Here is a 25,000-nt window from a genome sequence, read left to right on the forward strand (position 1 = left end):
GATAACAGAGAAAAGGCCTAACCACCTGATGTGTTCAAGGCCATGGTATTTGACAACTGCGCCGAAGATAATAACCATTGAGTAAAGTAGTCTAACCTGTTTGAAATGAAGGCATGGACCATTTTCCCAGTTTGAGATGTGATTTCAGTATGTTTTGAAGTGGGGGTGGGGGGGTAAATATGAACGCATTTTTGGAACAACAACAAATATTTCTGGTTTCTGCAGAGCTACAGAGAGACCATCAAAACAGAGTACTCCTCCAGAGTAAAGAGAAATAGTACACTGAGAAAAAAATCTATGCATATAATGTGCATTTATAGATTGATACAGATGAATATCCTCTGCATAAGAATGGTAAAATATATTATGATTTCTTTATGATAGTACAAAGTGTGAGTGTGTAAAGTTTAAAGAGTAGCAGACCAAGAATTGACCTTTGCAGAACCCCTCAATTTTTATTTTTGCAGATCTAAAACTAATAATTGAATTGAAACAAAAAATGTTCTGGTCCTTAGATATGATGAAAAGCAGTTATGAAGGCTTTGGATTAAAATATCATAATCAAGAGTGTCGAAAGGCAGTGGTGAGATCAAGCATAACTAAGACTGAACAACTGTAACTCTTAAATAATCTTTCTCACTGCAGAATGATGGACTTCAGTTTACTTGTAAGGTAATTACTGATATCTTTCCTCGTTAGCATTGTGTTGGCACACACCTGAATCCACCAAACCTGCAAACTGCTAAAATATCTGCTTTTATAAGGTGATCACACTTGCTGATGATCAGTTAATTAAAGCGAATTTGATTAGCAGCATCTGGCAGCTACTCGTGTCTTAATTCCCATGGAGGCAGTAAGGATATACTTAATACTTAATGACATGGTGTAATATGTTATCTGTTGTTAATCTGATGCTGCACTTACCAAAATTTAAGACCAGAATAATTTTGTAATATCCTGATACATGAAACCTGGGAATTGAAAGCAGATGTGTTTTGCTTTTACCATGATTTTCTTAATCCATTAATTATTTTCTGTAGCTGTATAAACTAAAAGTGTTACCAAATTTGTATTCCTACAGTGTGCACAATGGACACAACATCAATATAGGAACAATATACGTTGCCTTTGTTGAAAGTAAATATCAGTGAGTTTATACAAGCGTTTAGACGAATTCAGAGGAACTCGCTGTCCTCGCAGCTGGCTCGGGACTCACTGCTCTTTGTGATTTCATTATGAGTCAGGTTTGTATCGGCTCTGAAGCTTTTCTTGTAGCAGAATAAAAAGTAAATTAAGTTATCCTACTGCTCCTAAGTAAAGCACTGCTTTCCAGCAAAGCATCACTCGCCAGCAAGATCTTCTTGATCTGACCTTCAGACACCTCTGGTTTAAAAGTGTGTGTGTCTGTAAACACTCAAACAGAACCATAAATCAGTCACTCTTTGAACGTAACTCTACCTCATTCAATTTAATCAATGCATCAGCGTTACGCAATGCTCTGATTAAAGTAAATGTACTGAGTGACATCTGTAAGATGCACAGGGACGTAGTGGAACATGAAGAGTGATTTATTCATTTGAACTTTTTGTCCTTTCTTACAGGAAACATCACTTATTGTAAGTCGCCCGAAGCAAAAATCTACTCAGATTTATTTATTTATTTATTTTACTCCACAGCTTAGGGCGATAGAGACTGTATTTGTAATGTTTTATTGAGGTTTGCAGTCTAGTGGAACTCCTAGTGGAAGGATTGTGTCACGCACTACCCTGCCAGGCACGTACGGCAAGCTTATTTATGTGAAGGGAAAATGGGCTCTTTCTTTTTAAAAATCTCCTCCTCATCTCTTTCTCCCTCAGTTCGACATGCAGAGAATTACCCTGGAGGAGCTGAAACACATCCTGTTCTGCGCCTTCCGTGACCACCTCACCATGAAGGACATTGAGAACATCATCATCAATGAGGAAGAAAGCCTAAAGGAAAACTCTGGCAACTGTCAGACAGAGTTTGAGGGAGGTGAGCTGAATTCACTGAGATGGCTTTGCACATAGGCACGAAGATATATATGCCGGCGTGTGTGTGTGTTGGGCTAGTCGTGTGTAGGTAGAGACAGAGAAAGTAATCCATTCTGTCAGGAAGAATTTGAGCTGTCTCATCGAGATCTAAAGCCAACACAGTCACAGCACACCTGCTGATTTATTAATTTGGGGGCTTTCGTGGGAACTGGTGTCAGCTGGTCACCTGTTTAGAAGCGGCACAGATAAAATATACATGAATTCACTCTGCAGAACTATCCAAGAGCCATCCAAGATTCATGGATATCAGAGCAGCAGAGCGTATTATAAGACTTTCACTCTTACCATAAAAACAGGAAATGCAATTGTTTCTTTCAAAACCATTTAAAAAGTTTTTTAAATGCCAGGTTTGGAGTCAGATTTGATGAATCATCCCTTTCAGTCATCTCTGCTTTGGGTGCTGAGAGAAATACATTTTAAACAGACCACAAAGTGACTCAATTTGCATAAAACATTTGCAGTTTGAAATGAAATGAAACTTGGCAGTGTTTTGTCACAGCACTCGGCATTCAGGCCAGGCAGTTCTGAGCATGTATGTGGGGGGGATCGTGTTAATAATCATCTGTTTGGCTGTAACTGAACAGATGCTCTGCAAGCGAGAGAGATGTTCAGGCAAACATTGTTACTAGAATGTATTTATCTTCTGCTCCCCACTTAAAAAAAGCTTCAGCCTCTTCAAAACTGCACATAAAAAGTTATATTTTGGAATTTTTTCCCCCAGTTTCTCACCTAAAATCATGTGTCAGCTTTGTTACATTGTTACATTTTAGCATGTGCAAATTAAATGATTCCATGTATGTTTTGAAAGCAGATTAAAAAATGGCATCTATTGTGTTTCAACACCAGAAACATGACTTTTAGAAGCACAGAAATCTGAGTCATAACACCAGCAGCTCCTACATGTCCTAAAGCAGCGTCCCAGCTTGCTTCGTTATGCAGTGAGTCTGTGCTTATCAGTCTCTTTGGTTAATACTGTGTGAATGAAATTCCAACGTGTTGAGATTTGTCTTTCTAGCCACGGCCGTTTATATTTCTTCTGTGGACCAAAATGACTCTCAGAAGCAAAAGAGACTTTAATGTCTCTCACAAACACACGTGCCTGTGAATAAAATAGGGATTTACTAGGCCAACACTGGTGTCACTGAGAATGGATAAAGATTGCACAAGCACTTTATCAAGCTCTCAAAACTGGTGTAGAGTGATGACAACATGATGACCCTACTAGGTTTATGATTAAGGCTGCCCACTGCAGAATCTATTGAGCCCAAGGTCTTCAAGTACCACCTGCCACGCAGGGACACCAAAAAAGTGCTCAGTCATGGAGAAATCGATACATCAAGTCACGGTGTGATTCATACTGAATACGATTCATCATGCTACACTTGTGCTTATTACTTCAGCTTTCTGATATATGAGGTAGCACAAGAGGCACTTGATTTCCCTCTGGCTTTTCCTCGTTCTGGATCAATATGGTGGGAGGCTGAAAAACAACTGGAAAAAAATGTAACCACTGATCCATAGAAGTTCACCAGACGCTGATTCATTGCTGAACAAATTGCACCAATAGCATAAAGCACGGAGAAACATGCTGGAGCTGCAGCTGCCATCCACAGAGTGCCACTTGCAAGTGTGGAAATCAACTGCGATCCATGAACGTCACAGCTGCCTCACAGGTGTGGAGATTTAAGGGCATATAGATTGAATCTCTATATTGCATACGCTGGTTAGTTTGTGCACTTGCGTTATGTAAGGTGTGATTGGTGACTTTTTCAAAATATCAGTGTTGTTGTTGCTGCTTTCAGCATAAAAGAAAAATCCCCCTGGAACACATTTAACAGGTTCAACTAAAAAGCAACTAAATTACGCAGCAATTCCCAGTTTAGCCCTCAAAACTCTCTTTTAACTCGCTTTCCTTTTAATGCATTTATCACCATTTTGCACCACAAATTCTGCTAAAGGCTTTAGGGCGATCGTGGCTCAAGAGTTGGGAGTTCGTCTTGTAATCGGAAGGTTTGCCGGTTCGAGCCCCGGCTTGGACAGTCTCGGTTGTTGTGTCCTTGGGCAAGACACTTCACCTACCGCCTACTGGTGTTGGCCAGAGGGGCCGATGGCGCCATATGGCAGCCTCGCCTCTGTCAGTCTGCCCCAGGGCAGCTGTGGCTACAACTGTAGCTGCCTCCACCAGTGTGAGAGTGAATGAATAGTGGTATTGTAAAGCGCTTTTAGGGCTCCCAAAAAGCGCTATATAAATGCAATCCATTATTATTATTGAAGCATTTTGTGTGCTTTATTAAACCTCAACTCTTAAACTGCAGCCCACAGCCTGACCTGCTCATATTTAATTTGTGACAAATATGTTTATAATATTTAGTGTGACAAATCATACTTTTGCACCACCGTTCTTTTGTAGCCATGAGATTGGGAATCTATTACCTTTTCAATATTTCTTAAACCTTCTTAATTAAAAATGCATGGTGTTTACAAGCAGTCAAGCACACATTTACTTTTCTGCAGGAGTCAATGTATTTTGACTCTTCTCAGTACTGAACAAGAAGAAATGTTGCTAGGAGCTGAACAAATACAAACTAATACAGGATCACTGCATCATAGCCTGCAAATGCTCTTTGATTGTCTTTTAATAGCAGTTTGGAAATCAGCATCACAACAGTAACAAGTGGAAGTGTCATAAATTAAACCAACACAGTATGGTTGTCAGCTAAAGTTACCCCGCTGAATAAGGACAGAAGGATGAATGCATTAGTCAGCAGCCACTAAGCCACCGAGCACTTTATTACCTTGAGACCACAGTGGCCCGGAGAAAGTCCTCTGTGGATATTTGGCAGTTGTATCATTATGCTGGGCGGCTGCAGAGGTGTTTTATGAGGCTGACATTGGATTCAGTTGACTGGACTTAGAACGATTGTCTAGACCACAACTCTCCTCCCATCTTCAGTCCAGCAGCTGAACACATGTTCTTTCCATTTTCCTGCTAGCTCATCCTCAGAGATGTATGTGAAAGATTGGGCAGATTTTGTTTAAGCAAGACTTAACCCTGAACTCTATTAACTCCATAAGATTTAATTGACTTGTTTGGAGCTGGTTGGGGATAAACTGCCTTCAGACGTTGTGGTAACATTCAACAATCACAGGCTCCTCTGAAGAAGAAGAACTTAAAAGAAAGCAAATTTATGACTACAAAGCTGGGGAAGGCTATGAAAAAGATTTAAAAGCACTTCCAGCTTGCAATTTCCACTGTCCAAAATGTCTTTAAGAAATAGTAGCTTAGAGAGATGGTGGAAGTCGTGAAAAAATGGGGAACAGGAAGATTTAGCTGTCTGAAGACTCATGCTGCACTTCTCCACTGAAACTGCAAAACAATTAAAGATCATTTCACCTGCCAGCAGTGCTGTTTTGTAACGGATGAAGACTTTCATGTTGTGTCAGCAGTAGATTAAGATTTAGGGAAACAGGTTTATGGAGGGTAATACTGAGCGGAGAGTGATTTCTCTACCAGCTCCTTAATTTCCATCTATGTGACACAAATGTCTAACAGATGACACTTTGAATGTGAGTAACTGTCGGTGTCAGCATGCTGTTCCTCAAAAGAAGCAGCCAAAAGATTTGTTCTTAGAAAACTACCCTAAATTGTTTTTGTACAAGGAGCAAACCACATTTAGACTCTTCACTCACCCAGTGTTGAGTTATGTAATCTTGGCATTTCGGTTTGTTCTAAGATGTGGATGAAATGACAAGTTTTATATAAATTTGAAAGCCTGGAAAATAATTATTCAGCTCAAAATTGCCAAGTAATGAAACCACCTCAGCCAAAAATGACGCAGCCTTTTCTGTCCCACATTCCACATTTTCTTTGGAGCAGCACTCAAGAAGCATTTTTGATGACTTCTTTGTGTGAAAGTTAAGAATAGTGCCGTGTGTCTGCAGGTCTTTGGCTCAGCCTCCCTAATTTCTGTGGCCCGGTAAAATCATTTCACTCACTGCAGGGAGGACGAGCTGCTAAATAACTGGTCAGGGAAAGAAGTTGATCGAGCCATAAGTAAGAACCTGGCCTGCTGTTGTGAAAATGTGTGTCAGTTTGAAATCCCATTTCATGACCTTCAGTTCAGCATCCTGTCCTTTAGTCTAAACTCAGGGTTTATGGAGACGAGATTTTAAAATCCTGAGTTTGAGGTTTTTCGATGAAATACAGAAATCTCCCCCAAACACATTATACCCATCACTGCTCATTATTATACAATAATACTCTTCCTTCCTGTTTATTTGAATGAGTAGGCAAAATATTAAAACCCCCTCTCAGTGTGATGCGGTTAAAAAACAGCACAAACTGCAGCTTTCAAATGGCTCAAGAGTCGAATCGCTACCTTTCAGACAGTTTCAATTAAAATGAAAGAAAGAAAAGAAAATTATTACCTTTGGGAAGGTAATTAGGATTTTTTTTTTGCATGTATTAGTCTATATTAGCCATGAATCTGGTGTTCCTGACTAAAGGGACTGGGTGGGTTTTTCAGTCTGAGCCCCCGAGCTCTGAAACTCGCCTCTGATAAGCTGCACAATAGGTGAAATCATTAAAAATACTTTTTCTCCTCCAGTTCATGTTCTGTACTTTTCTTTGGGTTTTACTGACCTGTTTCTGCTGGTTTTATCTGAATATCTCATGTAAAGGAGTTATTTAAAGATGCTTCAGGAAAAGATTTGATATATAACGAGGTACAGCGAGCCTGTTTGACAGAGTTAAAAGGAAATCTTAGAATACATGCTATTTATTTAAATATTCCAATCTTTAGCCTAAAGATTTCCCTATCACTTTAAAGCCGATAGACTAATTGGGCTCTGTTTTGTGAAATTTGGCTGTTGCTGTGATGTCTGGACCGCTGAGTTGTGGCTTAGTGGGCCTCTCTGTTGCTTCTTTCAGCTGGGATCCAGAGCAATAATTCTCCTTGTCATGGCCTATGGGAGATCACACCTCAGGGTTATTTCTTTTGTTCTCAGCTATAGTAAAACATTTCACAATAAATTATATTTATGTGCTGAACCCAATTCGAAGTAGGTTTGTTAATAAGTTATAAGTTAACGGAGGAAGCTGGGAAGGAAATGTGGAAGGTGGGGAGACAGGAAGGAAATTAATGCTAGAGATGGGAATGAAGGGAAGGGAGAGGGCACAAAAACAAGGAAGCTCACAAAGAGACTCGGAAGTAATGGACGAAGACATAAAAAAATTAAAGAAGAAAGGCTTCAAGAAAGAAGGGAAGGAAACAAAGAAGGGAATAAGATCGGAAGGAAGGAAGGAAGGGATGGAGAGAGAGATGAAGAAGCTACCATTGGCTGCTCTCTTATTCAGGAGTCACCACATATTGGATTTGGCAGATTTTTCCAAATTAAATATTCATGCAACCCACAAAGGATTTGTGTGTCCTTCTGGGGTCGAGCCGGGAAATCTTTTGTTTGTTAGCCGATGAAGATGGTACGGATATGAGGAAAAGATGAAGAGGAAGATGGTTAAGAAACAAGGAAGTGAGAAAGGGAGGGACAGGTAGCAAACCAGGAGTGGAAGGAATGAGGTAGGAAATGAGGAAGAAAGGAACGGAGGCAAGGCGACCAGTGAGGAAGATGAGGAGGAAAAAAGAAGGAAAAGCCAATATCCTGAATACTTCTTGTGCGTGGGTGTGCTCATATTCAGATCTTTTTCCTCCAATCCCCAGAATTCAACATCTGCCCTCTAATAATCCAGACTCTTTCCATGTGGGACCATCCTTTGCTCTTGGTCCAAGCTGAGCTCTTATCCTCAACACCAAACCACAAAAAAGACAACAGAGCAAGACTTATATTTTTAAGCATCTTAGGGCACTTTGTAATACTATTCAGCTTTGAATGGCATTAATCTTTCCTGGGAGACAAGTGTTGACCAATGAGCTGAAAAAGTAACACAAAATAAACCATTGAAAGTCTGATGCGTGTCAGTGAGCCCTCTGTTTTTCTTCATTATCGCTGTCTGGGCACAATAAATGATTTATCCAGAGTCTTATTAGAAGCAAAAGTGGTGCCATCATTTAAATCTGCTTATTTTTTATTTATGTCCTTCATTTGTGTTTGTCCGCTTCTCACATCTCTTTCAGTTCACCCCTCAAAGAAGAACCGTCAGACGTGCGTGAGGAAGAGCCTCATCTGCGCCTTTGCCATGGCATTCATCATCAGTGTCATGCTCATCGCAGCCAATCAGATGCTGAGGAATGGCATGGAGTAGCTGTGCCCACTGTGAGCTGGAAACAAGCCAGCCTGCATGTGCATGCCAGTGGGTGAGGTCGTGTCCCTGTTGATTGGAAAAGAACTGCAAGGAGTAACGCTCGAAATAATCAACGAAATCTGTTTTTAAAATTGTTTTTAGTGTTTTTGAACGAGGGCCACGTCTCCACCCGACGTCCAATAAAACCATGAAGCCAGCATGAGGAGTCGTGCAGGACTCCTCCCCCTTTACTCTGACAGGGACACTCAAGGGCTGACATTACACATAACATACTGTTGTCTCTGTTTCCCTGGTGTAATAAAAAATAAATAAAAAAAATCCGACAACAATGCAGGAGTTAAGAGCTGTTCGCTTTCCCAGCAGCCAAAAGTGATGCACTTCTGCTGATCTGTCACCCACCAGAAGACTCACGAGCTTTCAGGGCTGCAGTCTGGCTCCCAGGAGAGAAAGGAAGGAAGGAAATATTTGCCCTCTTATTAGAGCTCCTGAGAAAAGATGATGGCAAAGCTTGCCACCACTGAAGCAGGAGGATCTGTACAGGCCACAGCTTCTCTCACGTTATAATACTCCAGCCCTCCATCTAACTACTCTCTCTGGGGGCTAGTAGGTGCTGGCATCAGTTCATCAGCTCTAGAAGCCAATCAGTCAAGCATCTGAAATGTTATATGGTAACTCCGGGCTTGTCTTTTGAAAGAACACAGAACATTGGGAAATATGTTATTTTTTCCTCTTCCTGGACACTGTTGGGTGAACAGTGTGCAGAGTGCAAAGAAAAAGTCCTATTTACAGAAAAAATCCACCCTCCAATGCTCTAGGTACTGTGTGTGTGTGTGTGTGTGTGTGTGTGTGTGTGTGTGTGTGTGTGTGTGTGTGTGTGTGTGCGTGCGCGCGCGCGGTATACAGGTGTGAATCCATTGCATTCAACTGTGTCATAATGTGTAGGTGGAAATAGCGAGGATAATGGTAGAATCAGAGTGGCGAGATGTTTTTCCAGCTGAGAAAACTTGAATCTTGCCTTTTAATCTAAATGTAAAATGTTTTGTGGCATTGAAGCATTCAGGCTTCGTGTCAGAGTTCTGCTACCTAACCCTAACATATCACTGTTTTAAATACTTATTTAACAAAAAATTTTATGATCTGGAAATACATCTGTGACATCATCGTGTGGCATTGTCGTCATAACTCGTTTAGGAAGAATACAACCAACCAAAGACAAGTCACCACCAAGAGAGTGATAAAGTGTTTCAGGGTGGATTTTTTTCATTTGAATTTTGGGTGGGTGTTTTTTTTTTTTCTTGTCCTTTAAATCACCCCACATCAATTTAAAGATTTCTTAATGCTGTGAAAAATTGCTGAGCAGTTCTAAAACCCAAATTTAAAAGTTTAGTCTCATCATAAATGTGGTATATATGATTAAAATCAAAGGGTTTTTCAAAATTAACAAGGTACACTTAGATTTTTCAGCTGTATTAACTTAAATCCGGGTGGCTCCACAGTGTAGCGGTTTATGCATTATTTGCCTTCTAAACAAAAACTTTCAGGTTTGATCCCTTCAGGCTGCGTCAGGAGGAGCATCCGTTATGGAAAAACTGACAAATCAAACATGTAGAGCTACTTGCTGCAGTGACACCTTGTGATTAAGGGAGCAGCTGAAAGTAGCTTGCATTATTTTAATCTTAATCCAGTCACACATGACTGGATTATCTGCAGAACCAAAACTGTACAGAGTCCGCTGATTTATAAATCTTCTGATTTATAAACTATTTTTTAAAAAATCCTTATTGATTTTAATTACTTTTCACAGCAAGAGTAACTAAAAGAGTCCACTGGTACTCTTGTTTTAGACAACTAGATCTTTATTTCTGTTCTTTAAAGATGCATAATGCTCTCTGTATCTGTTTGATCCTGGGAAATTTCCCTGGACATGACAGTTTTAGATCACACCTTCTGACCTCTTGAAGAAAAAAATTAATTGATACTAATAACAGTTTTAAGTTGCAGCCCTTTGGCTGCAGAATAGACAGAATAATAAAAACGTAATCATGTGCACATTAAATGCAGCTTCAAGGCTAGAACCCAACTCGTGTGGAAGAAAAACATGTCACTGACTCACTGACTTAAGTACTCACCATAATGAAGAATATATTTTATGACTACAGGGATAGAAGTCAAATCGTGCCACTCTTAAATAATTCAGGCAAAACAAACTCTCTAACTAAGGCGATGTACAAACATTCTCACAGCACTGAATAATTTGACGATTCCTCTCCCACCGAGGACAGCTCTGAACTCCTGCACTGACCCCCCCCCCCAGGGGTCAGAAACACCCCTATTATCAAGTGCATGCGATCAAGTCAGTGTCTTCTGTAAATACTGTAACCCATGTCTGAAATGTCTCCAGTGTCTGTTGAAGTGTACAGTATCTGTGTGTGTGCATGACCGTCGGTGCTCTCTGCTCACTTGGGTTCAGAGGTGCAGGGAGGAGGCTCAGCAGGCGTAGAGGCGGCTGCTTCATCACAAATATGCCAGGTGCAGGCGGTAAAGACCCTTTCTGTTTCCTCTCAACCCTCCTGCCAAAGCCATAGAACTCTGCAGAGGTGAACCAGACAACACAACATAGACATTTTTCCCTGTTCCTACATGGAAACACAAGATCAAACGGGCATTTTTTTTGGCATAAATATGTATATCATATCGGACTCAGTTTGTTCCTGTTATTGTTTTTGCACTGTACCTGTCATCCATTCCAGTGAAACGATGCAGAAGGTTGTAGTTTTGTGCAATAGTGCCATCTAGAGGTGAAGTAACATCACACTGGCCGTGCTCTTGTCTCGTCACGGTGTTTGCGTGTTTCTCCCTCTCTGCATACTCATGGGAATGTGCTGTCAGGCAGGACTCAGCGTTATATTCACAATATGTGGAAAATATATTGATATTGAATGTTCAAATATGAGGATTTTTATGTATAATGTATAGGTTGACTTTGCTCTACCTACACTTCTGGCAGAGAAGCACTTGCAATGCGAACACATATTTAAACGGTGTATTTATAGGAACAGATTTCTTGCCTGTGGCAGACAAAGTGATTTTAAACCTGTAAAAGGTTTCATTCACAGATGATTTATAACTATCGCACCCTGGAGACTTCATAAAGAGCACTGCTGCAAAAGCAGCCTAAACAAACTTGTACAGTAGGTCACATTGGTTTAGTTTTTCATCAAAATGCTTTTTTTTTTCTTTTACTATTATTTTTGAAAACGTTACAGTACTGGTGGACATTTCCTACCAAATAAGAACTAGACACTACTGTTGTGTAGTGGTTAATTGGAAAACTGTTTTATCACGAATTTCTTATTTAAAAATAATTAAAATTTTATTTGATGTTTTTTTTTTTTTGGATGGATACTGTTATTGCAGTGATGCTGTAATTAAACTGTCTTCACCCCAGTAGAATGATTGCATGACTCCATCACTGAAGTGGAGGGTTTGTTTTGGAGGGGAAACGCACAGTGTCTCTTCAGTAGCATGGTGGTTGGATCCCACGTTTGTTTCTTATGTAACATTGTAAATAGCTACTAAGACAGCATATCTATTGGACAAGCACATATTATACATACTTTGCACGTGCAGTATTTAAACATGTAGACTAGAGAATGACTTTCAGTTGTACTATTTATTAGAGGAATACTAATTATCACTGTAAATATGAAAATCTGTACAAAACATCAAAGCATTAAGAATACTTGCAATAAAAAGACATTTTCTAAAGGGTGCTGTTTGTCTTATTATGCAGTAGACTTAAGATCTCAGTAGTTATTAGTTCAAGATCAGGACACAGTGTTTAAGGGATTGTACATTTCAAAATATAATTTACTTTGAAGCTATCTGATCCTATGCCATGACATTTAAAACATTAACATAATGCTCACTTAAATTAAAAATCTCTCACTTTGTGATTTTTAAAAAAGCAAATAGAATGCATTTATCAAACACTTTTAGTTAATGTTTGTTATGGAGTACTGGCAGAAATCTTTAGCCATTCCTCGTTGCCTCAGGGGCAATGATTTATTTGAACATGTGCAAACATAAATGGAAATATACGTAAAATCGAGTTTATAACAATATAACAAGCTTGAAAGTCAATATTTGGCATTGTAACTGTTATTCTTCAATTCTAGTTTTCTTGTCATTTCCACAGGAACAGTTTTCCAGGCTTCTTGAAGGATATTCAGAGCTCGTCTTTGGGTGTTGTCCGCCTTTTGTTCCATTCTCGTGTCACAATGATCCCACACTGCTTCAGTAATATTGAGGTCCGGGCTCTGGGGAGGCCAAGCCATGACTGATGCTGTTCTATTGTATGTTTTTCTATCCAGGTATGCTTTTACTGTATTGACAGTGTTTTGGGGATCATTGCTATCCTGAAAAATGATGCATTTGCTAATCACATGCTTTCCAAATGGCATTACATTGTGGATTAAAATCCATTGTTACTTTTCTATATTCAAGATTCCATCAATCAAGAGTTTCCCATCCTTAAGAATAGCTGCTTCTTCTTCTAACAATTTCTGACAAGGGTTCAGCAAACAGTAGATGAATCAGCTGAAGGGCTAGATGCACCTTTCAGGTCCTGTGTTGGGTCTTAACTCGATTTTCCTGCTATTTCTTAAGGACATGACTTTCAGATCTTGTTAATATGCTGTAGAGGGTGTGTGTGGTTGAAAGGCAAGGCCTGAAGGGGAAATGAGGGTTAGGTGAGAGGCTGAGGACGGAAGGACTGGTGGAAACATTGGGGTAAAACATGGATTCACTTATTATTAATTATTAAACACTTATTATTAATGGATCAGTAACACTGAGAAAAAAAAACATCAAACTTTTACTCCTACTGACAAAATTAATCAAAAGCATTTTTAATTATGAACATTAAAAGTACGATTGAATGGGAAAAATCACATCTATCTGGATTCCTTTGCTTGTTGATTTCCAAACTAATATATTTTTCTGTACCTTCGCACTGATTTTCCCCTTTAACTGAATTTATCCTGCCAATGCTTTTTTGCATGTGCCATTTGCTGCCAGAAATCAGATCATCTTTTTTCATATAAATCTATGCAAAAATAATAAATGTAACCATCCCCCTTTTAAAGCTGGAATCAGTCTTTGACTTTGCCTTTATTCTTCATTGCTGTATTACCTTTCCTTCTTCTGACCTTACTCTTTATGGCCACTTTTAGCATAGCATCTGGTTTAGCAAACCTTACAAAGGGAAAATTGATCTGAGGAATGGAAACAAAGCAAAAATCATCATGAACGTGTCAGTTGAGGCTGTTAATCACTGCAGGTCACCCTGCTTAAAAGCAGTCCAAATCCCTCTTTACGTGAAGCCTTTGCTTTTATTATATACTTCATATAACATATCATATTTATTTCTAACCACCATGACACCACAAGAGGGAAGCATTAGGCACTGAGATGGTGAAACTGCAACTGATAAAAATGCACTTCATACATATAATGCAGCAAGCTAATCGATCTGTTGAAATTCACAAACACTTCTGCAGAGTAGATACATTTGTTTCATTTTGTAGAATAAAAATATAATTTCCTGCCTTGTTTAGTATCACTATAATAGAAGGACACCGGCGCTAACAGGACCCTGAAATCTACTCGGCAACAGCAATGAAGCAATGATGGAGATAGAAAGATAAAAACAACCATAGAACCTTATTTTGGTGCAAAGTCAGCAAATTTTATAATTTATAAATTTTTCAATTTTATATTTTATATTCCCCTTGCCATAAGAGCTGGGTAACACCCAAATTTCTCATCTGTGCAGTAATAAAGGTTTATTCTATTCTAAAACTTTAAAACTGTTTTTATTCTAGTATATGACTTTTATGATCACTGAAATTAAAGTTAATATAGATATAGCTTAAAAATAATTGGACAAATAAGTGCCTGGAGATGTTACCAAAACAGAGTGTGAGAACATGTTTAGTACAAAAGAAAGAAGAAATAGATTTTGGTTCTCACTGTGAAGTGAGGATATAGTATAAAAATAATTGGTATCAATAGCTTTTACTCAACAATGAACACACAAGGTGAAGTAAACATAAATCACAGTCTGATAAAACCCTTTAATAAAGCACATTCAGTACATGTTCTGAAGCTATTACTCTGGCTCTGTTTGGGGTCATTGTCATGCTACAGAATCAACTTAAGCGATCTGATTATTTTGCATGATAAAAGATCTAATTGTAGTTCTAGTCTCTAGTTTTGACACGCTCTCTGCAAAAAAAAACACCCCAAAACAACAAAAACTAAAACAGCGGGATGCTTCACCATGCGTCGCTGCCAACATCTGTGCCTAAAGACTTGTGCACAGTATTGTGTGTTGTATCATCTGTTACCCTTGCTGCAGTGGGTTTTATGAAATTGTCACATTTTCATACAGTGTTGCTGTTCTGTCAAGTAATTACATCTGTATCTCTGCTGCTTTTTACAAATCTTCATCCCGAGGCAGAGCAGAGAGCAGGCTGGGGTGACAGCTGCAGTGACACTACCCTCCAATCACAGAAAACATACAGCGCCACATGGTGCATATTAGAGCAAAATCATATTTGACAACTGTGAGTTCTCTGCTCTGACATTAAACCATAAAATCTTTCATTAAGTGCTCACAGGGAGCTGCAGGACACTGCTGGTCAGAACAATGCAAACAATGATACAGTAATGTCAATGAATTACATTCATTTTCTAGATTTTTTTTGTCATCCTTTAAAAATAGCTCCATTTTTTTACATGCTAAAATCTACAAATTATACAAATTTCCATCCCCATAAATGCAACCTTGTCTTAGTAACACAGCGAGTTTATTTGATCAGTTTGTCCTTGTTAGTATTTACTGCTGGCTTACATTTAGCAGGACTTTAACCAACATATGGTAATCCTATTTCACGCCAGAGAACGATGAGCAGTCTCTTCGTTAAGAGTCTGATCAGCATTCAGTGTTATGTTAGCATGCAGGCTCTGTCCCTCAGAGCCGCCTCACTCTCTCCCCCTCTCTGCTAGAAACAGGCCCTTGTGCTCCCAGCAGTCTCCTCCTGTTTCATTTACATCTTAAGCATTTAAGCTGATGCTTCATCCAGAGCAGTTTAGCGAGAGTAAGCAGTAGGAGGTCAGTGTCTGATTCAAGGACACCATTTACAGGACATATGGTTGCTTCAGGATTGAACCCATAACTTATCATTTATAGGACAGTCCCTTTAATGTTCGGCCACCTGGCTGCTTCATTTGTGGCTGGGTAATATTGTGTAGAAGCGCTTTTATAAAAGATGTGACGAAAGTACTCTTAAGTCGAGTTGGTGTAAGTTACAGCAGACGCCATGCAGCTGGAAGCTGAGGGTGAAATCTCTTTTGAAGTAGTCTATTTTGGGGGATGATTTTGAGGACTAATCTCACAGCATGGGGAAAATATTTTGACCACAACCATGAAAATGGATGGAGCAGTTAAAAGGAGAGCAGCCCAGCATGGTAGCTCATCTTTGCTGTCTCTACCTTATTTATAGTCCAGAAAAGCAAAATAAAGCATGAGTGTAGCAGCAAAAAATTACAAACAAGCTTGAAAATAAAATTAAACAGAAAAAAATAAGCATACTAATTAAAGTATGATGAATTTAAAGACTGCAGATGTATCCTAAAACACAGTAACAAAGCACAACCCAGGAAACCAGTTGTTTATTGGAAGACAATCTTGGGAGCAAAAATCCAGCTGATCACACATATGCAATTTAATATATGACATCATATACATCTCAGTACGTTAATAATTTCAGCCTTTAAGGCCTCCCGCATTTCCACTATTGGTACTTTTGTGCATTCCTGATTCAATCCTCCTCTCTCGTTCATGTTCCAACCCTTTGTCCAAAAAAGTGCTTCCTATGTTTGACTAGGTTTTCAGTAGTTATGGCACACAGCAGTTAACCAAATAAATTAACTTAGTACAAATAAACTTTGTACCCAACTGCTTACAGTACTTCATGCTACGAGATATATTGCATCTGATGCTACAGAATGCTTGGTGGAAAAATGGCAATAAAAGTCAGAATCCATAAAACATAGAAGTGAGATTTAGCCCAGAGTCATTGTTGGGGTGATTTGGGGGGGGGGGAAAAGTACACCAAGTAATATTTTTAGCATGTTTTTCTTCAAATTAGAAATATTTACAAGGATTTGATTTTCTGAAAAACATAAGAATCACTTTTCAGGCATTTTTGCTAAACTGTGTAAAATTTTCTCCTGTCACGAGTAGCCATTCCTTAATTTCTAAGTACCATAGACCAGCGGTCCCCAACCCCCGGGCCATGCACTGGTACCGGTCTGTGAGTTGTTTGGTACCGGGCCGCAAGAGGTTCAGGTGTGAAATTTATGGTTTACTGGGGTTTTTTTCTTCGTTTTATCGTTAATATTTATTGTTTTTATCATTACCTCAGTTTCCCTGTGTCTTTTCCCGTGTGTTATGAATACATTTTAGTTATTTAGGGCTGGTCCGTAAAAATATTGTCAGACATAAACCGGTCCGTGGCACAAAAAAGGTTGGGGACCGCAGCCATAGACTAAAACCTTCATGACGTTGAAAACTACAAATGTAGTTTGATCAGTGCATATAACTGAAATTTAATTCCAGGTATTTTATTGATTTTTTAATATCTCAAAAGACAAATTACGTCAGTAAGAATGAAATATTGCAGAAAGACTGATGGAAGATGGAAACTTTTTTTCCCCTTCACATAAGAAAGAACACGCTTTTGGTCGATTAAATGTCTACTAAAACTTAAACACTGAAAAGAAGTGGCACACAGGAATTATGGCAACATCACATTGAAAGTTTGTAAAATTCCTATAGAGAAATGGTCCTCATGCTAAACTTTCACCACGTTGAATGTCCATGTTTTTTTTTAAAAAAACTAACAAAAACAAAAAAACATCAATTGTTTCCAAACCACCTCATCACTCGTCTCCTTAAAGCCATCTATTTTTGAGTCTTATTTCAAAAGCTAAGGAGCCCCCGCATCATTGATTGTCCACTGGCCAAGGTAACGTCAGGTGACAGCTCTTGGAAATAGCCTTTGTAATTGGTCCCAATGAAACTGGCCAGGCGATCACTGCTTCATAGTGTTCTTGATGGTCCACCTCTGCCCCGAGCAGGGCTGCAGGACCAGCAGGTGGCCGAAGTAAACATTAGCCGGCACCACCTCCAGACAGCGTCCAGTAGCCCGATTTATGATAGATTCGTTCTGCAAGGCAGAAGGAGATACAATACTTTGTTTTTAACAGATTTCACAGATGGTCTGTGAACAATGCGTGATGGTGACAGAACAGTATGTAACCAGACCAGGCCTTATGTGAACTGTTGCAACCTCTTTCTTAAACAAATGGCACTAACTTTTTACCTTACATCTATATAAAATAAGTAAGGTCTCCCTATTTCCCTAAGACTTATACGTCTGCAGGACTCTTCACTGCTTGTCCTGCTGTGTGACAAAGAATCGATGTGGCAGAAGATCTGCAGCATCACTGTTCAAGCTCTCCTCTTCCTGTGCAAAGACAGCTACAGGCTGTAACTCTTTAAAGGTTACCCAAACAGAACTAAAAGACCAATGGGAAATTGACTTACAAAAGGTTTTTCACATTAAAAGAAAAAGAGAATCAATGCCAAAGTAAAAGGTATATTGAGTCGCTTGTTACAAATTTGTTTAGTGTTATTACCCTTTAAGCAGTCTGGGTTTAGTTGTCTTAAGAGGAGCCCTTATTTTCTAGCATAAATATAATTTTACAACAGTTATTGTTCATATTAATCATAGCCAAAGTCTCAGTTTATGTGCAAATAATCCCCGTTAACCAGACTGCTTTGATTTCAGTAATAGCAGAGATGATATCCTAATATAGTCAACACAAACAGACAGATCTATCTGTGAAGTCCTACTGGCCCGGTGTTAAAACCTTCTGTTTGTGAGGGTTTTAACACAAAGAAAGGTGGCTTCATTGAGGTATTCGGAATATAAAGGCGGTTCTGTCAGATAAAGCATGAACTACGGGGTTGCAGCAATGCTGAGTATAAGAGAAATGAAGATTCATGCAAAGCTACTCTCATATTAGAGTCCAAGAGAAAAAAGAATGGACCCAGACATGAGCACAATAGGTCCCTTTTAAAATCTGACATATAGATACTTTTCCTCTCAACTCTATGCCAGTAAATTTTAGTTTTTCTTATAAACACTCAGTTATATCATTGAAAAAGACAGATTTCTTTACACTTCTGACCTGAGAGAAATGCCATGTCTTCTGTTTCACGTTGGTCACCTTTTCACAGTTGAGGAGCTGAGGAAAGTTGCTGATCTGATCATCCACCACACAACGAGTGTCCTCACCAGTGCTGCCTAGGGGTCCCAGAAACAGCTGACCTTCTTTAGTGTAGCGTCCTAACTAAGAGGAAAACAGATACGTCACACATACAGTAAGTTACTGAACTGGCTGAGTGAATACTGTTCTCTTTATTAGCTAACGATGAAATAAGTATGTAATGATGTACAAGTTGAAGGTAACCTGGCAGGAATTTTCCTTGTTTATGCAAGCTGTTGGCTTTTTTTTGCTGCTTTGAACAAGAGGATGGTGTTGTTCCCAATACTGCTGAGAGGCAAAACATGTCTTTGTTCTTCACTGAGTGCTAAGCACAAAGATTTTCCTGTACATCACTGCTAATCACAGTGTTGTTTCAGCAGAGTTCTAACCCACATGTAGCCCTAACATTTTATATACACCAAATTCTGCAGTTTTCTCAACTTGACAGAAAGAAAAAACAGAAGTGAGTCAGATTCTGCCCGCTCTGTTTTCTAACCTTTGTGTCTTTCACTTCAGCTTTTTCGTTCAGATTAATAGTAACTTCCACTTTAGCAGTGCAGATAAAACAGTTCCTTTGGTTGCATCTAAAGCTCTGAGACTTTATATCACATTCTGTTCCTAACAAAGCATGAATAGTGGTTGCAATGCCTTGCAAAAGATATAAAGCTTTCCATCAACGACCCAGTCAGCCCAGTTTGGGTCTTTTTGCAGAGTAACTGCATCCTGTTTGCAGTACATCATACAAAAGTCAAGTGATTTAACAGCGTTTGGACTTAAAATCTTTAAAAAAAATCCCACTTGTGGTCCCTAGATGTCACTGCTTCTTCTTAAGAACAGAGTATTTATTAAAATGTTTTTCTAGTATTTCTGACCACTACAAGTTACATTCACCTTTTCACAGATATTCATATCGCACTTTATTTTAAGCACTTATGTGCTTTATCTGTTTTGCATACACACCTACAGCCAGTCACCATTTAACCTAATGTGCATGTCATCGGACTGTGGGAGGAAGCCGGACTACCTGGAGAGAACCCACGCTAAGACACCATGGGGTCGCTTTTATCTCTGTGGAAGTGCAAGTGTGAAAAACTGGTGGTCTAATAAAAACTGAAGACTTTTTGTTCCATGAAAAGCATAACTTTAAAAAATGTAACTGAAGCATGTCTTGTGAAGAAATTTATTAATTCCAGAATTGAATTGAAATTTTAGCTCTTTTAGCATTTTACCACTGAAGCCTTGACTTTCTGCCTAAAGCACCTGTTTACCACTGTGAGCTAAAAAGAGAGGCCCTTAGGGCTGAAGGGATGAAGAGCTGACACTGGCTGACTCAGGGCTTCAGCACAAAAAGTGCAAGACACAATTTTATTCTGACAGCAGAACTCACTCCTTGGAGGATTTCAGCTGAGCCTGTGATTGAGACACAGCTGCAAATCACATCACCGGAGAAGCTCACTGTATGTTTTCATGCGAAAGCAAAGCGACTGGAAAAAGATGGAGTATACTCTTTAGTATGGTGGTGAGGAAGAGTGTTGTACCTGAGGACCCCACCCATGGCATGGGTGCAGGGTGGCTGTGTGGTTCTCCTTCACACCCTGATCCATACACAGGTGGCTTGCTTTAGAATTGCGGACCTTAAATACACAAAAAAAGAGTCAGACTTACTTCATAAAATATAAATATTCCCCAAAATAATTACTGATTAAAAATGTATAAAGGCTAAAAACAAGGATGTGTCAGTGTGGATCAGACAAAGTTCTAAATCTCATTTATTTTCTATTAACAGCTGAGAAGATCTGGATGTACATGCTCTCTGAGCGTCTGCTTTCTTGTTATTTTTTGGTCTGTGGAGGAGATACAAGTTTCTTAGGACTTTGTGTAAGTCTCATTTATTTAATTTCAGTGGTTTAATTTGTACATCAGATCTTACATCTACAAACTGTTACTTTTTCCTGTGTCTTTGTCCTTCATGGCTCACCTCACCGTAGAACAGCGTATCGTTGTACCTCCTCATCTCTGGGTAAACGTTGTCTAGGTACCAGTGAAAGCTCTTACATTGCAGACTCTTCCTCAGTGTAACCCTCTGTGATATGTCTCCGTAATCAATACCGTGGTTCTGCAAGAGTAAAGGAAGTTATTATGCCTAAAGTCTCTACATAAATTGTGGAACCAAAAGAAAAACTGTTTGGCTCTGAAAATCTATTCTTAGTACATGAAAATATGGACATCTGATAGTCACAAACAGACAAGCATGACTGAGAGCATCCTCTCTAAGAGAGGTCTTTCTGCAGAAAAATGCCGTTCTCACCTCCATGGGGATGTTCCAGGCCAGGTAGACATTGGACTTGTACTCATCCATCCAGACCTCTGCCACACGCAGGGCATTACGCCGTGTGTGGAAAGCTATGTTACTGTGGTAAGGTTTCTTCATTCGTGCAATATGAGCCACTCTGGAGCAAGGCAGCACCTCCATACTGCCTCCACACAGCCACACCTGTGGGTAGTAGGAGTATGAATTAAAGCTCACAATAATATACTGCTGGCTGCTGGGTAGCAGGAAATATAAATAGGCAGATGCACAGTCACCGCGATGTCCTGATTTATAAAGTCAATTACAGCTAACAGCTGGAGCTTAGAGCACCTGGAAGGACGTGTTTTCTTTGTGCTGGAACTAATGAAAGCTGTATCTGTACATTTAGCAGTCCTTCTCGGTTTTTCTTCTTGTTTTTTGTTATATAAAAAAATCTAATTGTTGCTTTTATTCATTTTTTTCCAACCTTAAGGGGCATCAAGAGGAGCTGAGGTTTTCGGCACTTCAGCACTGGGTTAACTTTTAAGCTCCAACTGTGAGTATACATACATAAATGTTTTTTTACTTATATTGTTTGCTGTGACAACGTAGCATCCAGAGCACTCTCCCAGTCAGCGAATACACCATGATGATTCCAGGCATGTCATTAAAGATCAACAAGAAGAGACGGTCAGAAGCCCAAGTCATGCTTGAAGATGTGGCCAAAACATCTTCTACGGTTCACCATGCTATTTCCCAGCTTTGATGTAGGACAGCGGGCCAGAACAATAACACATGAATGCTAGCATAGCCCCAAGAGCTACACAACAACAGCTTGGTCAAATGATTAAAGTTACTATTGCAACCCTTAATAATAATAATAATAATAATAATAATACATTTTATTTGAAAGCGCCTTTCAGAACACTCAAGGACACTGTACACAGCAGAATATAAAAAGAAGCATAAAAGCAAGCAGTTTACACAATCATAAAAGCATAAGACAACAAGTGAGTTTTGAGTTGGGACTTAAAGAGAGAGACGGAAGAGATATTTCTTAAATCAGGAGGTATGGAATTCCAGAATCAAGGAACAGAGCAGCTGAAAGCCCTGCTCCCCATGGTGGCAAGACAGGGGGAGGGGACGGAGAGAGAAAGGGAAGAAGAAGATCTAAGACATCGAGATGGGGAGGTGATCTGAACCTGATCAGAGAGATATGGAGGAGAGAGATGATGAATAGCCTTAAATGTGTACAAGAGTATTTCTTCTTCTGCCACTGCTGACCTGACCAAGATTCGTTCCTTTTGTTGCTTCTCATTAACAGAGGTCAAAGAAAGTTTAATGATAAAGTGGAGAACTACTGGACATCATTCATTTTTGGTGCTAAAGGTTTCTGAATTAACTGCAGCAGAAGAGGTGGACCTGCTTGTGAAGTGGTTTAGAAAAGAAACCTCAGAGCATGAAGGTTGAATCAATTATCTCCTCATACAAACCACCCAGCAGCTGAGCTGAAAATGATATCAGAATGGCTAGAACAATGTTATGGTGCATCTAAAGCTACTGAAACCTCCCCATGCCCGAGATGGGGAGGTGATCTGAACCTGATCAGAGAGATATGGAGGAGAGAGATGATGAATAGCCTTAAATGTGTACAAGAGTATTTCTTCTTCTGCCACTGCTGACCTGACCAAGATTCGTTCCTTTTGTTGCTTCTCATTAACAGAGGTCAAAGAAAGTTTAATGATAAAGTGGAGAACTACTGGACATCATTCATTTTTGGTGCTAAAGGTTTCTGAATTAACTGCAGCAGAAGAGGTGGACCTGCTTGTGAAGTGGTTTAGAAAAGAAACCTCAGAGCATGAAGGTTGAATCAATTATCTCCTCATACAAACCACCCAGCAGCTGAGCTGAAAATGATATCAGAATGGCTAGAACAATGTTATGGTGCATCTAAAGCTACTGAAACAGCTCTTAATGCAAAACTTTAAAAAAGAGCTTTTTAACCTAGCAGATTTGCTATTGAAGAAATAGGAAGCTGAACAAGATAACTTCCTCCCAGTATCCTCTCTGGAAACAGCCAGTGGTACTCATCCCTTTTTCCGAAAGCTTCTACACAACCTCAGGAAAAATGGACATGCCCAAATAAGGGCATTATGTAGCTATAATCTCTAAGTTGATCAGTGGTGAAATCCAAATTTGAAATGACCTAGCTGTAATCCTTACTTCATTCACAATGTTAGCCATCAAAATCAGCAGGTCAAAACTGAGGTATCCTCTGCAGGTTTGGAAAACAAATGTACAAAGCCAGCAACTGACCAATTAGGAACTATCCCAGCCACAGAAAAACACAGCCCTTAAACGAACACAGAGGCTTCAGAGGAAACCCCCTTGAAGAACAGATGAGAACAGGACATGGTGCTGTGAATTCATTCATGCAGGACTGTGAGTGAGATCAAACCACTGGACCCTGAATTGACCTCTCACTGTTAGGTAGAATTGTTGTGCACATCCACAAGCTTCAAAAGGAGATTAACTGCTCTCATAATGAATAATTTACCCAGAAAGTGGATCTCGGCAGGGTACTCACAGAAGAACTGAGCATCAAAATGGAAAAGAAAGAAGATTTAAGACACTTTAGGCATGGTTGTTGTTGACAGAAGGACTGGTCTGAGTATTTTGGAAACTCCTGATCTACTAGGATATTTCTGTACAACCATCTCTAGGGTTATCCCAAGGGATGGTCCAAAAAAGAGGAAATATCCAATGAGAGACAGTTCTCTGGTTGAAAATATCTTGTTGATACCAGACCCGACCGGAGACTGCTTTGAGCTGATAAGAAGGCAACAGTAAAACAGATAACTTCTTCTTAAAAACCACTTTTGCATTACTTTGAATCGTGAACCTTGAAGAATTTGGGCTAGAGCAGCAGAGGACCATATCAGGTGCTACTCTTGTGAGCTAACAGGAAAGTAGTTTTTTGAATATGACAATGAGTCCAATGGTTTCAAATGGCCCCCGTGGGATCTCAATCAGATAGATCACCTTTGGTATATGGTGCAATGGGAGATTCCCATCGTGAATGTGTGACACACTAATGTGTGATCCCATCAGAAGTAGTACTTGTTATAAAAAAAAATGAGAGATTTGTCACCGAAGTGAACTATGTGTAATCAGGTAGTTGCACCCCCCAGCCTCTGGGTGGCGCATTGCTCAGTGAGACAGAATAGCGAGGTCATAGGTCCTCCTCTCCAATATGGCAGAAGCGAGGCAAAGAGAAACTTCACCAGTCGTCTCTGTCTCATCATTTCCCTGTTTTGCAGGTTTGTAACCGGTAAAACTATATTAAAACGGTTGTAAAATATTGATAAGGAACACCGCTAAATGTGGGGGTATAAATCAGTGGGTAAACCCTGTTATTTGTTACGTTTTATGAAGTAGAAGGACTGGAAAAATGCTAAAGCCTAGCCAGCCGCGGGCGCCATTTTGGTTTCCTTTTTCCACTTATTTGAGGTCGTTTTAGCTGAATAAGCTCCCTGTTGTGTCCTGATATTGTGAATATGAATGTTAATCGGCTGTTGGCAGTGAAGAACGACTGTTTACTGGTTCTGAAAAGTGATTTTGAGAATGTTAAAGCTAAAGCTAAGCCTGCCAGCATACACATATTTGTGAGCTACTAAGCTAAATTGGTTTAAGACCAAGCACTGGTATGTTGGTTAAAACAATCAGAATACATAGGTATTTCGGTTAAAAGTTAAATAGAGGTAAAAATGTATTTGAACATGCATTCCATATTGTTTTGAATTGTCATTCAGAGAGAATAGCCGAGTAAATGATTTGAAGGTCACTACACGTGAAGTATTCTTGTTTCCCATGTAAAGATTGTGGTATTGCAGCTTGAACATACAGACGGTTGTATTCTTATTTCTGTTGTATATGGAGAATGTTGGTGCTGCAAATTGAAAATACATGTGATTGTAT

General features: G+C 39.4%; 2 protein-coding genes across 5 annotated transcripts in view; one reads left to right on the top strand and one right to left on the bottom strand.

The window, feature by feature from the left end:
- caln1 (calneuron 1) overlaps window positions 1-16,496 on the top strand; it is a 68,216-nt gene extending 51,720 nt beyond the window's left edge. For 2 of the 3 annotated variants that reach the window (XM_085130958.1, XM_085130957.1), the window contains exons 5-6: window positions 1,857-2,013; window positions 8,204-16,496. In XM_085130958.1, coding sequence (XP_084987084.1) covers window positions 1,857-2,013; window positions 8,204-8,331 — 285 coding nt within the window. In that variant the 3' untranslated portion in view covers window positions 8,332-16,496. The remainder of the gene's footprint in view (window positions 1-1,856; window positions 2,014-8,203) is intronic. The other variant, XR_014868744.1, reaches the window with a different exon arrangement.
- Window positions 11,893-25,000, bottom strand: part of galnt17 (polypeptide N-acetylgalactosaminyltransferase 17) — a 37,291-nt gene continuing 24,183 nt past the window's right edge. For both annotated transcript variants that reach the window (XM_085130943.1, XM_085130942.1), the window contains 5 exons: window positions 21,041-21,226; window positions 20,711-20,848; window positions 20,271-20,366; window positions 18,655-18,816; window positions 11,893-17,627 (listed from right to left, as the gene is read on the bottom strand). In XM_085130943.1, coding sequence (XP_084987069.1) covers window positions 17,493-17,627; window positions 18,655-18,816; window positions 20,271-20,366; window positions 20,711-20,848; window positions 21,041-21,226 — 717 coding nt within the window. In that variant the 3' untranslated portion in view covers window positions 11,893-17,492. The remainder of the gene's footprint in view (window positions 17,628-18,654; window positions 18,817-20,270; window positions 20,367-20,710; window positions 20,849-21,040; window positions 21,227-25,000) is intronic.

The sequence above is a fragment of the Neolamprologus multifasciatus genome, chromosome 14 (assembly GCF_963576455.1).
Source record: "Neolamprologus multifasciatus chromosome 14, fNeoMul1.2, whole genome shotgun sequence".
In the NCBI taxonomy this organism is placed as follows: Eukaryota; Metazoa; Chordata; class Actinopteri; order Cichliformes; family Cichlidae; genus Neolamprologus; species Neolamprologus multifasciatus.